At 39.0% G+C, this 17,633-nt stretch overlaps 2 protein-coding genes across 5 annotated transcripts; one reads left to right on the plus strand and one right to left on the minus strand.

Moving 5' to 3' along the window:
* The first annotated feature begins 6,267 nt into the window (after nt 1-6,267).
* LOC126619179 (protein SCARECROW 2-like) lies at nt 6,268-10,051 on the plus strand. The gene is made up of 2 exons (XM_050287467.1): nt 6,268-8,721; nt 9,434-10,051. The coding sequence occupies exons 1-2, from the start codon at nt 6,692-6,694 to the stop codon at nt 9,891-9,893; spliced, it is 2,490 nt and encodes an 829-aa protein (XP_050143424.1). The 5' UTR covers nt 6,268-6,691; the 3' UTR covers nt 9,894-10,051.
* A 539-nt stretch (nt 10,052-10,590) lies between these two features.
* Nucleotides 10,591-16,153, minus strand: LOC126619180 (probable galacturonosyltransferase 7). Of its 4 annotated transcripts, XR_007621985.1 has the most exons (11): nt 15,484-16,152; nt 15,330-15,361; nt 15,171-15,221; nt 15,022-15,081; nt 13,442-13,604; nt 13,298-13,356; nt 12,884-13,185; nt 12,218-12,575; nt 11,605-12,123; nt 11,002-11,399; nt 10,591-10,900 (listed from the first exon to the last, which is right to left on the minus strand). XR_007621985.1 is itself a non-coding variant. In XM_050287470.1 (10 exons), the coding sequence occupies exons 1-10, from the start codon at nt 15,626-15,628 to the stop codon at nt 11,121-11,123; spliced, it is 1,959 nt and encodes a 652-aa protein (XP_050143427.1). In that variant the 5' UTR covers nt 15,629-16,153; the 3' UTR covers nt 10,591-11,120. The 4 variants fall into 4 exon arrangements, 3 of the variants coding, with proteins under 3 accessions (XP_050143427.1, XP_050143426.1, XP_050143428.1); XM_050287470.1 differs by having other exon boundaries at nt 10,591-11,399; nt 13,298-13,347; nt 15,484-16,153; XM_050287469.1 differs by having other exon boundaries at nt 10,591-11,399.
* Nucleotides 16,154-17,633: the final 1,480 nt, after the last annotated feature.

Genomic DNA, 17,633 nt, shown 5'->3' on the forward strand with positions numbered 1-17,633 from the left:
TCAGCTACTTAGAATTCATTGCTTATGTTTTTTTATAAACATTTGATAGCTTTTATATAAAAAACATAAGCAAAAACATGTTGGTGTTGGTGGATTATGTATATTATGTGCTATGTAATATACTCTAATAAATTGACTAAAAGTAGTGGAATGTAACTTTTTTATTTATTGTTTTTGTAGATGTCGAACTTAATTTCAAACTAGATACCTTCTCCAGCAGGTAGTGCTGTTGCCACCTTCCCACCTGATATGGGCACGATGGGTGTTCCTCCGATCATGTCTTTCAGTCCAACGGAGTTTACGGCTCCTATGTCATTGACTTCTTCGATGACGCATCCCTTACTAAGTGCTCGATGGACTCATCGACGACCTCGGAGTTCTGAGGAGGCTGAGCAATTTGGTGAGGCTTCCTTTGTCCATAAAGAGAGGTCCCAGACAGGTAATGCATCCTTCTCATACTACAATCGAAATTTTGAAAGTTTTTTTGGTTGTTGTGAAATCGAACTTTTAAATTATTTGGTTTTTCAGGTAGGTTCATAAAAAGTCATTATTTACAAAATACTGTCAAGGAGGATACTGAAATCTGTTGGTGGATGACAAAAGAAGATCCCCAATCTTCTTTAGAAAAAGTTGGTTGATAAATTCTTTGGTTACACTCTTAAAAAGTCATCTTTCGTATTCTTTTATTTTCTCATTAGTGAAAATCTTTACTATATTTTTCAAGTTATGAATATAGTGTGATAAATTTTCAAAGGGACGAGACTACTCATATCGATATTGTTCTTAACTGACTTAATTACATGTGCAATCCAATATGTGTGTAGTTTCTTCACAGATTCACGGTCAATAAGGCAATTAGAAGTGAAAACATTTGATACAAGTTGTAAAATTTTGTTTTAAAGTCCCCAATTGGTATAAAGTGTTTGAATTGTTGGGTGGATGTGTTGTTTTTGTTGTTATATTGTCTGGAGGTTTTAGGAAATGTTATAGTTTTAGGGGAGATTTTTCAGGATTTTCAGTAGAAAATAGAATTCGTCTAATATTTACTTTGTTTATTTGGTTGTTCAAAAAAAAAAAAAAAAAAAAACTAGGGGCCCATGCAGACTTTTGAATACATCACATACTACTAGCACCATGACCGAGAAGATCACCATTACGTGAGATCCTCGACATCGTGCGGCTGCAACAAAGGGGCAACATAGTGCGTTGGCCAGCGACATTGGCGCGGTTATTAGGAATCATTGCCCCCTCCTGTGGGAGTCATGGAAAGTTGTTCCACCTGAAGTCAAGAAAGTTGTTCTTCATGAATTATCGATAAGTATTTTCAACCTCAAATACTAAATTTTTATTAAAGTATACAAATATTATAAATTTTAACTACTATATATTTGTTGAGTTTTGCAGCATCACTATGAGCTTATGAACCTTGATGCCAATCAAAACCAGTACATCAACGACCTTTGCACCGGTAGGTTCACTCAACAGAAGAGCGACCTCCACAAGCATTATGAGAAATATGACGGTCAGGAGGCTGCTCTAGCAGTTGGGTGCCCTATACAGTTGGTGGACCGCCGGGATGAATGGTAGTGGCTCTGCGGCCATTTTCAAGACAAGAAATACCTCATAAGTATAATATATATTTCAATAATATTTAATCAAAACTTTTATATTTTTGAATAATATTTTAATTTTTTTCATTAATTTTTATAAATATCTAAACTAATACGTTTTTTTAATTCAGCAAAAAAAAAAAAAAAAAAAAGTGAAGGCAAACTCGATCAATCGATTGAAGAAGAAACTTCTTCACCTTATATTTATTTTAAGTTTTGATTCTTTTTACTCTCTAATACACATTTGGTAATCTATGTGTTTATATTTTTTTTATTCAGGGGGGTCAAAGTTTTCTAAGATTGACATGTTCAAAGAGGTGTACGTTCTGTCCGGGGATGAGCTGATGAAGCAGCTTCATGCATGTTATTTCAATTTTTTAATATTCAATTAGTATTAATATTAATTACATGTATATTAAAATTACTTTGTTTGTTTTCATGTTTCTAGTCCACCATGGTGGAGAAGGGCTAGACCATTCTGGAGGAGGTGGCTTCCCAGCTTCCCCCATAGACCCTGACTGAGGAGGTGTTCCTTCTGAGGATGCGGGTTTATAGATCATGATGGACACAATCGATCAGACCCTCGATTGTAGGTCGGAGAATGTTCACTGAGGGCTTGGGAAAGTCCGCCTTCTGCACTCGTCTGCCTCATCCTTAAGGCAGAGAACAGAATAGGTCGAATCACTGACATCTAAAGTGGTGGACCTAAAGGACCAAACTGCCGCCCAGCAGTTTCAGTTTGCAGCCCAAAACTATTTGATGAACCATATTCATCTCATACTTCAAATCTCTGGCATTTGGTTCCCCGACATTGAACTACCTCCAGCAACGACCTCCCAGCACCCACCCTCCTCCCGCCGCTGCTACCGCAGCACCCACCCTCATCCCGCCGCTGCCACCGTAGCAGCTACAACCTCCCAAGCCTCCACCGCAGCAGTTACGACCTCCCAACCCCCCAACATAGCAGTAACACCACCAGCAAGCGATTGTGACGTGGATGACTACATATTCTAGATTTTTTTTAATTGTTTTCAAATTTTAAAATATTTCTTTCCGTTGTATGCATACTTTCAATAATTTTTTTAATTCAATATTCTTCTTTACATTTTTTATTTTTAATTTCATTAAATTAACTTATACATAAAACAATATTATGAACATTTAAAAGGAAAAAATAAAAAATAAAAAAAATTTTAAAAATTAATTTTAAAATCTTACTGCAATGGCCTTATGTTTATCGCGCAAGGGTTTGGGGGTTGAACCCCAGTTTTGTCGCTGGGAGTATCACGCGCAACGAACACTCATTCGTCGCTCTTCATTTCGCACAACATTCATTTCGCATGACGAAACACTTTTCTCCGTCACGTAATGTCTGACGTCACGAGCTTTGCGCGACATTCTCTTCGTTGCCCAATATTTTCGGCGACTGTATTTGCCTTTGCGTGACGGCTATCCCATCGTCGCCAAGCAGTTATGCTTAGTTTGTTTATGATGGCTAGGGTTCTTAAGGTTTCTCATCAATATGTGTTTTTTTCTTTTGGAAAATTGATAGGATGTGTAGAAGGATAAAGTCTTTTTCAAAAAATATAGAAAGACATTTTTGAGTTGCCATTAACTTATCCATAATAAGTTACAACAAATTTTAGTATTGAACTCCCTATGTTGTGATCATATCTGTGTGAACCAAACATGAGATGTCTTCCAACCGAGCGGAGATTTGGTGCCACAAGAGAACTGATCATGTTCCTCTATAGGTGTTGAATGAAAATGTTTATTGTTCGAGAGCATGGTACTTCAAGTAAACATGTCTTGAATGGCTATATAACACGATTACCTAAAGTTTAACATGATTATTTACAAAGTTCGAATTGAGTTACACAGAGCAATTTTCACACTCGCAATTTAACATTTGATACTTTTATTATGAACATCAAAACATTGTAAACTATTCAATTCGAAGTCTCAAAATCTAAACCGAGAGTCCCAAAATCATGATCCATACAAAAGAGGAAATTGTAGCAATAGTCTCTTAACTAAAAATTCGTAAACATCGATCGCTTAACTCATCAAAACGTGCAGTTATGATCCTTTTCGTCAACTCCATTAGAAGTTCTGTCAAAATGAGTCACATGTCATGCACATGAGGCTAAATCAAGAGGCAAATATCGAAAACCAAATGAGAAAAAGTGTAGAAATGGCCTCTCAACTCTAACCCAATTGCAGCAATGGTCTCTTAACTTAACCCACTTTGAGCAGTAGTCCTTCAATTTTAACTCAATTGTAGCAATGGTCATTCCAGCATGACTCGTTTTGACGGAATTTTGATAGAGTTGAAAAAAATGAACATAGCTGCATATTTTGATGAGTTAATGACCAATGATCATAAAATTTTAGTTGATTGATCATTGTTCTAATTAGGTTAAAATTGAAGAGCTATTGCTATAATTTTCTCAATACAAAGTATAGTGCATTGCAATAATCATATAGTCCACTACTTTGGTCAAGTTCATTTTCTCATGATATAGTTTGACGAATAAATAATCAAGGAACAATTTCCTATATATACAATCAAATTTAAGAGTGGTTGCTGTACCCATGAGTACTACCAGTCCCCAAAAATATGTAACAATCTCATCGAAAATAAATGCTCTGATCCAATATTCCAACCTGATGAAAGAAAGAGGTTGGCACTTTTAATTTGTGGCAGGTAAATTAAATGGAAGATATTAGATTTGGTAAGTTCATTAACTTGTAGTGCATGCTAGGGGTTTTGTCTTCTCCTTGTGGAGAGTAACAATAACGATGGACTGATATCCCACAGACATCAATTTGCATCGAGAGATATCATCGTAATGGTCGTTCCGAGTTCTGAATGCCAATGAAAACGTCAAACGCTTTACGACGAGCCATAGAGTCACTCAGCCACAGCCCACGCCCTTCCATTCTTTCCCTCGATCTTCTTGTATGTATGTGTTAAATATAATCTCATTTGTTTGTTTCCATCGCTAGATAGCTAGCTTGACTCCCATTAATCGTTACGGGTACGTTTGAGATTGCTTTCATAAACGTCAAAACCGGTTTATGATACAAATTTTTTATTAAGTATTATGGGTTATCAAAGTGTTTTTTCAAAAAGCTCTTAGGGTCTTTTTCGAAAAAAGGAGCACTTAGGGTTTGTGTTGTAATTGTTTCTTGAAATGGTAAAAGTTCTTTTTGACAATAAAAAACGTTTATGATTACATTGACAAAAAAAATTAGGGTTTGTGTGAAATTGCTTAATTTTGAAATGTATAAAAGAATTTTCTGACAACTAAAATCGTTTTTGATCACGTTTGAGAGAAGAACTTAAGGCATGCTTGAGACTGCTTCTGAAAGGCTAAAAGGTTTTTTTTTTGACCATCGAAAGTGCTTATGACAATGTTTGATAAAGAACTTGAAAGTGTTTCTAAAAAGCATTTGAAGATGCACTTTCAAGTTATTTTCTAGAAAGCATTTGCGATTCTTATAAAAAGATTTTGATTCTAAAGCCTAATGAGCATAAGTGCTTTCTAAATAATCAATCTCAAACGAGCCTTATTAGTCTGGAGATGTGATTATAGTTTTCCTCAACATGCTTCGAAGTATATTAGTAGCACTTGTAGCATAAGCATTGATGAACAAAAAATCCTTCCTACAGAAGCAGTCAACGACTAGAGAAAGCCCATTGTCCCATGAGTGGTATAAAATACCAATTTCAAAATGCGCTTATAAGCATAAGTACTTCTAATATAAAATTTTCAATTTTTTTAAGAGTATTACTAAGTAGATTAAATTTGTAAATTAAATTTATAAACTAAATGATGTGTAATTAATAGAAACAAGCACATTACTCAACATTTACGTAATAATCCAATGATCTACTTTCATGTTATTTAATTTACAAGATTTTGTCAATAGATTTTGTCTCTATAACATTACCTTTTTATTTTAACATGCTTCAAAGAAAAACATTTATGAGCATTGTATTTCTTGCACAAGTAGTTCCAAACCAACTCTAATTATTAAAGGGTAATACTAGGGAGACTAAAATTTTAAACCAAATTTGCAAACCAAATTATGTATTACCAATAAGAAATAAGCATGTTAATCAATACTTAAGTATAATCCAATCATCAACATCCAAATCATTTAGTTTACATAATTTGGTTTGCAAAATTTGGTCACCGTAGTATTATCCATTATTTAATCCATCAGACACAAATTAGAAAGTTAAAACAAAATCAAAAGAAGGGTTTAATTAAGGGAACTTTAATGAAAACCTTTTGGTATTGTTTATTTTAACGAAAAACTACATTTTTACATTAAAAATTCAATCCTGGTAGGCTGGTACTATTTACTTTACTCTTTATTTTGTCCTTATCTTTAAAATTCAAAGTTTTCAAACTCTTTTCATTAGTTTTCCTTTTAATTAATGGATAATGTTAAAGAGACTAAATTTCTAAATCAAATTTGTAGCCAAATATTATAATTATATGATAATTTAATTATTACTTAAGTATTGATCAATATGGTACACATCATTTAGTTGGAAATTTAATTTAATAATTTAGCTCGCGTAGCATTACCCATAATTAAATTCATCCATCCACAAACAGACGTTTAGCTAATTGCCATTAATCCCATTCTCCCAGCATGAGCAACCCTCTCGCCACCCTCTCCCTCCCCTTTTTCTTCTCGGTTCTGAAAAAATCCCAGATGCATCCAAGGGACATAGCTACGGCGTACTTACATTATTTAAACTAGCTTACCACTTGGGACCTCGTGTTTTGCTTTGAAATACTTCGAGCTAGAGAGAGAAAGACACGCTCTGAGAGATTTAAGAGAGAGAAGAAGAAGGAATCCCAAAGCCGCTGTCCCAATCTTTACACCGTTATCTGTTTGGGACATTGCAATCCCCTTCCTTCCTCCCATTGCCAAGATCCCATTTTTATTACCAATCCAATCCATGAAGAAACCTAAACATCAAACACCTTCTCCTCCCTTTGTCCCAGTACTATTTAGTCCCGTTAGGTCGTCCTCCAGGATCTCCAGTAATCTTCCCAATGGCTGCTTGTGCTCTCCTCGGTGACAATGTCGGCGACCACATCAGCGGCAATGGCAGCAATAACAACAACAGCAGTAGCCACGGCGGCGGTGGAGGAAGCCCTTCTTGTCCTATGAACAACAGCACTACCAATTCCAACAGCAGCAGCGTCGAGCAGCAGCCAACCAAGATGGTGAGAAAGCGCATGGCGTCCGAGATCGAAGTCCAAACCACCCCGACAAGCAGAACCGCCGGTTCGGACTATTTCCGGCTCTCCCGCCGCGGGGTTATTAATAATAGTCCGCCAGCCCAGCCGGTATATCCAAACCCAAATCAAAATCCAAACCCCAGTAAAGTGAATAGTAGTATGTTTTATCCCAACTACTCCACTATGCTGTTACCCGTACCATCTTCCACAAATTTGACCGCATTGACGTCAGCTGGTGGGGCTTTATTGTCACCTGCTTCTCCTTCTCCTTCCCCTTCTCCTTCTCCTTCTTCCGCTGCAGCAGCTGGCAGCTGGGGTCCTATCGATCCATTGTCGTTTCATCGCCCTCTTTCGATTCAGCCGACAACGACGTCCACCCAGATCACTACCACTCCGGCCGTTTGTGGGTTTTCTGGTCTGCCCTTGTTCCCACCAGAAAAGACTCCTCCGTCGAATCCTACTACCGCTGCTACTACTATTTCCGCCATGGAAGACGGCTCCTCTGCCGCCACGGCATGGATAGACGGGATCATAAAGGACCTCATCCACAGCTCCACCAACGTCTCCATCCCCCAGCTGATTCACAATGTTAGGGAGATTATCTTCCCTTGCAACCCCAGCCTCGCGGCGCTCCTCGAGTACAGACTCCGGTCCATATCCGAGCCGCCGCCTCCTCTGCCTCTTCCAGTCCCGAGCTTTAATCCGACCCCAATCCCGGACATGAGGAGGAGACAACAAGGTGGTCCTGGCCCTGGGGCTCTTAAGCTCAATCTGGACTCTGGTGCCCTACATGATGTCGCAATCTTCAACACATCAACGGCGGATAACAATGACTTGTACTTGCAGTCGTGGTCTGGAGGTGGCGGAGGTGGCGGAGGGGTTGGGCTGTCCCTACCCCAACCCAACCCTACTCCTGTCCCTATGACCTGCAACCAAACAAACCCACATCACCAAAGCCCTTCCTTTAATCAGACAATTCATCAAACACAAGACAAACAATTAGAAAACTCGTCATCCTCTTCCCCTGCGGCGGAGTCCACCACCCCAACCGCTGCACCCGCACCCACAACCGCTACCGCCACAGCCCCGCCGCAACCAACAACCTCCGCAGTCTCCCTACTCAGAGAGAAAAAAGAAGAGATGCGGCAGCAAAAGCGAGACGAGGAAGGCCTACACCTCCTCACCCTCCTCCTCCAATGCGCGGAGGCCGTCTCCGCAGATAACTACGACGAAGCCACCAAAATGCTCCTCGAAATTTCCGAGCTCTCCACCCCATTCGGCACCTCCGCCCAGCGCGTCGCGGCCTACTTCTCCGAAGCCATGTCAGCCCGCCTCGTCAGCTCCTGCCTCGGCATCTACGCCTCCCTCCCTCACTCCTCCGTCCCCATCACCTACACCCAAAAAATGGTCTCCGCCTTCCAAGTCTTCAACGGCATCAGCCCCTTCGTCAAGTTTTCCCACTTCACCGCCAATCAGGCGATCCAGGAGGCGTTCGAGCGGGAGGACAGGGTCCACATCGTCGATCTCGACATTATGCAGGGCCTCCAATGGCCCGGGCTGTTCCACATCCTGGCCTCCAGACCCGGTGGTCCTCCATACGTCAGGCTCACCGGGCTCGGGACCTCAATGGAGGCCCTGGAGGCCACGGGGAAGCGGTTGTCCGATTTCGCAGACAAGCTAGGGCTTCCGTTCGAGTTCTTCCCCGTGGCGGAGAAAGTTGGGAACTTGGACCCGGAGAGGCTGAATATCAGCAAGAGAGAGGCTGTGGCGGTGCACTGGCTGCAGCATTCGCTTTACGATATCACGGGTTCCGATTCCAACACGCTCTGGCTTTTGCAGAGGTAACGTCTCTTCAATCCAGTTCAATCCAATCCGATTGATTTCTTGCTTTTCCACTTTTCTGGTTAAATATAGGATGAAAATTCGAACTGGGTTTCTTTTGGGTTGCACTTTTTGGTGTCTTTGATCGATGTTGGTGATCAAAGTATCGAACTTTAATAAGCACTAGCTAGCGCTGACTAATTGTTAAACAAATAATGTTATTGGGTTTAGATCAATTGCAACTTTCATGCGCTTTTCAAATCTAGTAACTGCAAAAAGCTGCACCTTCATAGTGGGAAAGAAGCAAAAATTAAAGATTTGATATTTTTTTCCTTTTAAAAAAGAGATATTTTGAGATTCTAAACTTCCATTTTCTCTGCACTGTTCGGTTTATTTCTGGTTTTTAGATTGAAAAAGTGGAAGGAGATTCAGAAAGAATTAAACAAAAGCGTGCTTCAACAGAAAATGAGCGTTCGAAAATAATTATTGTATTCTAATATGTGTTCGAGATTCAAACTTGGAAATTGAAAAACTCAAAAAAGACTTCAGAAGTAGAATTAAACAAGAGTGTGCGTCGTGTTCGGAAATAATTTCCACGTTTTAATTCACTGGCAAGATTCAAACTTAGGTGCAAGGGTCGGACTAATGTCTAATGGCTGCATATTTTATTAGATATTGCAGCACATGTTTATTATGATTTGTTTTTTTATTTTTCTGTTACTATTGATTCAGATTGGCGCCAAAAGTGGTAACGGTGGTGGAGCAAGACCTGAGCCACGCGGGCTCGTTCTTGGGCCGGTTTGTGGAGGCCATACACTACTACTCTGCCCTGTTTGATTCCTTGGGAGCGAGCTACAGCGAAGAGAGCGAGGAGAGGCACGTGGTGGAGCAGCAGCTGCTCTCTAGAGAGATTCGTAACGTTTTAGCAGTGGGCGGGCCGTCGAGGAGCGGAGAGGTGAAGTTCCACAATTGGAGGGAGAAGTTTCAGCAGAGCGGGTTCAGGGGCATTTCCCTGGCGGGAAATGCGGCAACTCAGGCCACCTTGCTGCTCGGGATGTTCCCTTCCGACGGGTACACTCTGGTGGAGGACAATGGGACTCTCAAGCTTGGGTGGAAGGATCTCTGCTTGCTCACCGCTTCCGCATGGCGGCCGCCGTTTCATGCCGCCGCCAATCCGAACCTTCACTACTGAGATGCTTTTGTCCATGTATGTATGCATATGATGTTTGGTGAGGGTGCAGGGTTCTAGGCGGTTGATGAGTATGAATGTATTATCTTGTTATGCTTAATTACCATCATTACCCCACTTTAATCTTTTTTAATTGAAATCGATTTTGTGTTTTGGAAGAATCTTGGGTTTTAGGGTCTATAGCCTTCGGGCCTTACTCGGGGTACTTTGGGATTTGGGTAGGGAGAGACTAGGCCTTCTACCTTCATGCGACGTTACTAAGTCTGAAAATTCTCTCCCGTACATTTTTTGCTGTCAGTGAGCGGTTGAGATTTAACCAAGTGAGCTGTGGTTAAATCTCAACCTTTCATTGTTGCCGTCAGGCTGTTGCCAAAACCCTGTACATTGTTGCCTTGCGTTTTAGTCTAGTCTATCTCAGTCCTGGTGTGGCTTCATGATCCTCTAGGACCAACTCATGCTTCTTAAGTTGTCAAAACGCATATGCTACTATCTTACCACATTTTATTAACACGCAACCCAAACCCTATCATGGGACATCATTAAAAATGCAAAATTTCGAGTAGTATCATTCTCATTTTTAATGTATATTTCATTTACTAAACACACAAGGGTTGAAATAAATAAGCGAACCCTGTCGAAGGTGTAACTAAACATGCTAGACCAGAGATCTGGAGAGGAAGATGAAGACGACAACACACAATTTTGATAATGATTAAATTGATTTGTTCAGAGAACAACAAAATACAATTTATAAAGGAATTAGTCCCCTGATATCACCTAAAAAAAAAAAATTGAAAACAATTAAATAAAATAAAAATACAATATGGTAATTGAATCACATTGGACAAACAAATAATAGCTACCACCCTTTCCTTTTGCACAGCTTTCTTCTTAAGCATACAACTTCCCCTTCAAATCACTTCCACCGGAACCGTCCGTCGGATCACCTTTCGTTCTCCTACTGCGGTAACCTCAGAAGCTTCAGCTGCCATCCCGGGAGCTTCGTCCTTCTGCTATTTCCAGAAAGAAAAATAAAATTTTATGAGTCCTTTATTTACCAAAAGAATTAACTTGATGTGTGTGAAACTCGGGGCAGGTATCACTTCCTCGCCTTGGAAGCTTTGATAACAAAATTCTCAGCACCCGAAAAATAAGTCATCCATCGGTTAGTGCTTCTGGAGCCCCCGTGTTTCATATAACCTCTGGTAGTGAACACAGACAATCAGCTCATCATGAATTCACATTGCAGTCGCTCAAGAACTGATCTTCTCGGTTCAGAAAAATCTTCCAGTAACCCTTGTATTTTGGGATCCCTAACTCAAGCCAAGGTTTCATCTTCCCGTTATAGTGCAACACTGCGGCTTTCTTTATCGGATAAACATCTATGTTATAGTCATGACCTAACCCAGAGATAGCCCATGAACCATCAAGAGGATAAATCAAGCCCCGAAAGGTAAGCAAACTTGCATGCAGAGCAGCGGCTTCATTTCCCCCCTCTTGCGTTGTCACCTGCTCATGCAAACATGTCAGAAAATGCGAATGACAATGATGGTTTTGATTGACAATAACATTTCACCAAAGACGATGAAACCCAAAGGGGTCAAGCATTCAATCCTAACTCTAAAAGTTAATGTTTTTTTCCCCTCTTTGTTAAACATTGATTTAAAAAATTGCAATGAATATAGGTATTAGGTAAATTTAAGATGTCACTGACCTCCGTTACAAACTTTTTGTAAGTTTCAGTGAGATCGAGCTTTCTCCACTTAACCAGATCAATCACATTCAATCCAGACATCCAAGCGCATGAATTTTTATCGAAACTGTTCTTGCCAAGAACGCTCTTCAGGAGACTTAACTTCACTGAGCACAACTGCACAGCAGCATTAACTTTCCCTTCCATGTTGAGGCTCCATAGTGCAGACAAGTCCTGCTGGACAACAACATCATCATCCAGAACCACAACTTTCTCCAAATTCTGGAATATCTCAGGGAGAAGATAGTGCGAGTGAGAAAAAGTAGATAAGTATTCCGTTCTGGATTGGGCATCAATGCTATAGGAAACACGGAACTCCAAAGGCAGTGAAAGATATAGTTTGCGGTTGTCTAGATTAAGCTGCTCAATGTTTAACACCTCAACCGTGGCTTCCTTGTAAGTATTTCTGAAAAACCAGAGTTTCATTGCAAAGTAATTCTCTTGATCCGTGAGCACGTGAAAAACCAGTTTCCCACTATCCTGAAACATAAAAAAATTCGTTAATCGGAGTCATCACAAGAAATGAAGCTAACTAGCAGCAAAATATGTACGTTAAGAAAGAATAAATACATACTTTTGCATGCATTACTGTTGAGTTGATTACAACTGAGGATGCAAGTACGTTAGTGGAGAATATGACATAGTGCTGGAATGCACGATTAACGTATTTGTCAGCCAGAGAGGAGTCGGTATCGTCAAGAGAAGATCTGAAATATTCCAGAGTCAGTCTCATTGACAGGCAATGGTGGCTCTTTGGCATAGTCTGGACAGCCAGTTGGTAGAGAAAGACACTTTGTTTCATGTGGAAGTTAGCTTCATCCTCAGTCATATCATATATTTGTCTCAGTTTCTTGTCAACATTATTACAATCCACGCGGAATGTTTTGGCTTTGGCTATTGAAGCTTGCAACCTCTGTAGCTTCTTCTCAATCCTGATGAAACAATTGGCACCGTGCTTAGTTCAGTGGAGAAGCTGGAAACATTGTCAATAGCCCAAGATGAAAGAAATCTATGAAAACCAGTATAGGATTGCCCTAGAATGAGATTAAAAATATAAAACAGCAGCATAATCTTGTAAGAAAGAAGAATGAATTCTGAGAACTTGTGCATTTTCAAGGTGGATTTGACAACCAAATTCAACCAGCAGATCTTAAAACGTCAATTGTAAGTACAAACCCCTTTTTGTTGTCATTGAATGAGCGGAAAATGGGAATATAAACGAATAGTTTCCATGACTTACTGTGGGGGAAGATCAACATCTGTAGTACTTTCACTAAGAACACGCTCCACCTCCTGAATGTTTTGTCTCAACTCACGAGACAACTTGTCCTGTGATGGAAGTTTCGCGATACTAGGAAAATATGCTCGAGCCACAAATAGTTGATCCTTCAATCTCTTCACCATAGCATCCTTCATGTCTTCTCTATGTTGTTCACGCCAAAGGCAGTAGCTCCCAAACTTCAACTCGCATGATTTTCCACTTTGATCCACACCACCTTTCGCATAATCAATGATTTGAGGTGAGTTACCAGCTTTAGAGTTCTGCCACAAAGATCCAAATTAAACAGAGCAGAAGGCAATAGCTATACAAGAACAGAATCTGTTAGCATGTTAATCAGATTCCAAGGAAAAAAGATGGCTGATTCATGCATACATTTTCAATGGGAAGTGAGTGCGGACCATCATGAGGTGGAGCTGAAACTCCTGCAGTTACTGAAAACAAAATTCGAGTTAGAATCTATTACTTGGCAAGTAAAAAGGATAGACAAACCTTAGAAGGCATTAAACATTAACAGGCCTTTTGATTGTTCATTGTTGTGGACGACACTGGCTTGTTCGTTGCTGTGAACGACACTGGTTTGTTCATTGTTGTGAACCACACTGGCTTGTTCATTGTTGTGAACGGCACTGATATTTTTGGTTTCATTTTCAGCTTTATGTGAAATATTCTTTAGTATATCCTGGCACAAAACAAATAAAGGTAGAGAAATCAATCAGGTCATTGAAGACTTTGAGATGCCTGAATCACATCACTCAACTTATTGACCGTGTTTGTAGACCAAATGAATAAAATATTGCTGCAATGGTTCCTATAGGCCTTAAATGCCAAACACGAGAGTTAAAAAATTAAAGGAAAACTAATGAAAAGGGCTTGAAAACTTTGAGTATTAATGATAAGGACAAAATAAAGGGTAAAGTGAATAGTACCAGGTTTGACTTTTTCGTGTAAAAATATGATTTTTCGTTAAAGTGAAGAGTACCATGGGCTTTTCGTTAAAACTCCCAAAAATTAATTCTCATATCATGGACTAGTGAATGGCTGCCTTAGCCCAAACCACAAGAACCTGGATAGGCGGGTGTTCCTAAGATAAAAATTCTGTTAATTAGGCAGCAACTATGAAAGACTGGGAAGACCTGCGAAACAAATAGAACCACAGATGGAGAAACTAGTGTGGTAAATTATAAACATATTTCTTCACTGTGGATCTTCAATTTTCTCATCTCAAAGACAGATTAAATGCCAAGACTTACAGAAAAAAATTTGTATGTGCCCATAATTAGTTTTCAGATTCTCCGAAGGTACACATATCCTACAGTTAGAAACATAGAATATAGGGCCACGGATTTCCCCATCAAGTACAATTCACAAGAACCAATCAAAAGCTTATGATCTTTGGTAACTGAACAAAGCAGTTGTACTTGTCCTAATTCGAAAGGAAGTGTCTATTGGTTACTATAGTGTTTATTCCTCAAGCTCCTGAACTAAAAAGTCTAAAACACATCCTGAATAACTCTTAGACGTGTTAGAATAATTCAAAGCCCACTGGCACATTAATCCAGTTATTGGATCTAGCCAACGCCTAAACATAGAGAAAGAAAAATCAAAACCTGCTAATTGCATGTGACTCGTAAATTTGTTGTTATGAATTAAAATGTAGAAGTACTCCAATGTTTCAAAGCTTATTTTCTATTATTGCTGTATTTTCCCATAGTTTTAACACTTTTTAGAGGACCACACCAACAGTTAAAAGTTCTTAGATGACCCAGGTGGATGAGGAAGTTGATGAATACCGTATGTAAATTCTTTCCGTCCCCTTACACATTAATAGTTAAGATTTTCCAGCATCACAACTCTTAAATAGATAAACAAATTCCTAGCAGAATTTATCTCAACGAGACACAATGTCTAATTTTGAAGAATTTTAACACGTAAACATTGCCCTTATCAATAAATATCATACATTTCAGTAGCATTTGTCTGGAAGCTAAGTGATGATTCATATACAAGCCTATTTCCCTAGAACTAACTAAGCATTGTATCAAATGAAAAGCAGCGGCACCATCAAAAACCTAACACCAGAGCAGTAAGCAACGAACCTTTGAAAGGGTTGGTGTGAAATTTTTCACGAAATCATCTACATGCTTCGAACCGCCCCCCTGCAAGAAACCAAATAATCAGTAATTTATCTTCACCAATGTGTTTCTACCCGTGAATTAGATTTACAAAGCTGGCTAGTATAGTTTACCACTGACAGATTAGAAGCATTTATGATGATTTTTGTACCATATCCTCCAATCTGTCACCGATTCGAAAATTCGAAAAAGAATAATAAAACAGATCAACACCAAGAATGTAGGATACAGAAAACAATTCCAAATTAACAAAACAAAGTTCTACTTCTTACTGAAGGCGAATTTCGTTGTTCTGGTACATATCCTGCATATTATGAACAAATAGAACAAATCAAGACTTGAGAGAGATCCAAAACTACCATTGCAAAAGCAAAATCGGATCTGAGAGAAACAGATCTAGAGAGAGAGAGAGAGAGAGAGAGTTACCGGGAGGGTGAAAGCCATTGTGAAGGCCGAGAAGGAAGAGAAGAGGAACGAGCATGGAAAGAAAAACCAGACCCAACACTCCAATCACCAACCCCTTCCATCGCCGCTTCCCGGAATAGCTACCACCCGCAACCCCGCCCTTCATTGCTCCGCCAGCCCCTTCTAATCCGATTTCATTGCCGCGATTAAGCACCAAATCCACCACAATCAACCACAATTAACACTAATCCTTCTCCTTCTTCTTCCCTTCCTCCTCCTCCGGTTGTTGTTGCAGTGTCAATATCAAATGCGAAGTCCCACTCGCACTCGCACTCCCAAACGCCGTCGTGGTCGCCGTCGCATCAACAAGTGAAACGCGGTGTTTCCTCTGTGGCATGAATCATTATTTCTAATGATTTGATTGGTTGTTTCTGAGCTCACTGTCTCTCTCACTTGGATTCCGAATCAACGGCTGGATGGGATGGGATTCGACTGGATTGGACAGTCCGGCACGGATTGGATTTTCCTACTTTTAGCACAACAAACTGTGATCTTGTTCTTCCTTTTTTTTCTGAAAAGAAAAAGAGAAGAACAGAAGAGCTTACCGTGGTCTCGGGCTTTTTGGTGGGATTAAATTTTTTATCCCTTGCGGTTAATATTTATTTATTTTTTGTTTGTTATTTTTTTTGGGTCAGATCCAATTCTCTAACGTTTGTGAGGATATCACTCGTCACTACTCCTATTCCTTTTTATAAAGCAAAAAGTAGGAGCAATATCCCATGTGTATATATACAGACCCGTAGCGTTATTATTTTAGATTTGTGTTTCTAAATGAAAACATAGGCTATCTACAATAATGGAGGGTTAAATGTAGTGCTTAACTATGTTTTAGCCCATCAAATTTTACGACTATTTTAGGGCTAAATTTTTCTATCTCCAACTATGCAAGGCTATATTTTATTTCTTTGATATTATATTACTTTACAAACTTATGGCTTGTTTGTATGTGCTTTTAAAATGACTGAAAGCACTTTTAGAGAAAATATTTTTAGGTTCCAAAAGCACTTGAAGTGTTTTCTGTAAGAAACACCAGTAATGTGCTTCTTCTAAGAAGCATTTTAAATATTTTTTCAGGATTTACTTGCATCTTTACTAAAGATTGGTTCTAAAAACATTTTCACCAAAAGTGTTTTTAGTCATTTTAAAAGCACATCCAAACGAGCTCTTAATCTATCTTTAGGCTGCATGTTGCATTAGATGACGCCAAACTTATTAGTCATTTTAAAAGCACATCCAAACAAGCTCTTAGTTTATCTTGAGGCTGCATGTTGCATTCGATGACACCAAACTTAGTCTGATTCTTTTAGCCTTATTCTCTTTAGCCCTTTGATTTGCGACTAATTTTGTCAATTTTACATCTAGTTGTAGCCTTAGCCCTTGACTGGAGATGACCTACATAGAACGAGTCCATCGCCACCGTAAAATTTTAGTCCAGTGTTATGCTTAAGTTTATCTACACATGACTCGTCAGAATGAAATGAAAATGACAATAAATTTGTTCCATACAAGTTGTTCTTGTGTATTTGGTACAGGTAAACCTGTTTTCTACCCAATAAACTATGTAGAGTACACTTATACATTTTATTTATTACATACTTTTTTTATTGTTTCAATTCTATTTATGTTCTGTAGTTAACTATGGTATTTAAATTTCAGAAATGGTACCAAAATACAAAAAATAGAGGCAGTTGCTTGCCCGATGATCTATTAATTTTCTCGATTTATTAAACTAGTCTTTGTCATTTAATTTTTTTTGTCCATAAAACAGTCCTTTTTTTTTTGAAAGAACATAAAACAGTCCTTTTATTCTGATAAAAATTAAATAGTGTTCCTTGATTTGGATGATGAAATAAGTCTTTATCATTACCTACTTTTTTATCAGATTTTGCCTTATATTTGAAATCTAACAATAGGGGGTAAAATTAATTTTAGAGAGAAAAAGATGGAAGGATTGCTAGTAGATAATTAAATAAATGTTAGAATTGGGTAATTAAGGTACGAAAAAATTGTTATGGCTCATTTGAGAGTGTGTTTAAAATAACGATTGAAAGCGTTTGTAATGAAAATATTTTTAGGTCTCAAAGCACTTGAAGAGCTATCTTGCAGGAAAC

This window comes from Malus sylvestris, chromosome 4 (assembly GCF_916048215.2).
Source record: "Malus sylvestris chromosome 4, drMalSylv7.2, whole genome shotgun sequence".
Classification (NCBI taxonomy): Eukaryota; Viridiplantae; Streptophyta; class Magnoliopsida; order Rosales; family Rosaceae; genus Malus; species Malus sylvestris.

Bases quoted from the DNA above. Each gene is read 5' to 3' on its own strand.
- LOC126619179 (XM_050287467.1), top strand. From the start codon at position 6,692: ATGGCTGCTTGTGCTCTCCTCGGTGACAATGTCGGCGACCACATCAGC. The intron at 8,722-9,433 runs GTAACGTCTCTT...CTATTGATTCAG, and splicing joins ACGCTCTGGCTTTTGCAGAG to ATTGGCGCCAAAAGTGGTAA.
- LOC126619180 (XM_050287469.1), bottom strand. From the start codon at position 15,628: ATGAAGGGCGGGGTTGCGGGTGGTAGCTATTCCGGGAAGCGGCGATGG. The intron at 13,605-15,021 runs GTTCGTTGCTTA...GTTTTGTGCCAG, and splicing joins TCACACCAACCCTTTCAAAG to GATATACTAAAGAATATTTC. The intron at 13,186-13,297 runs GTATGCATGAAT...TCTTTGTGGCAG, and splicing joins ACTCACTTCCCATTGAAAAT to AACTCTAAAGCTGGTAACTC.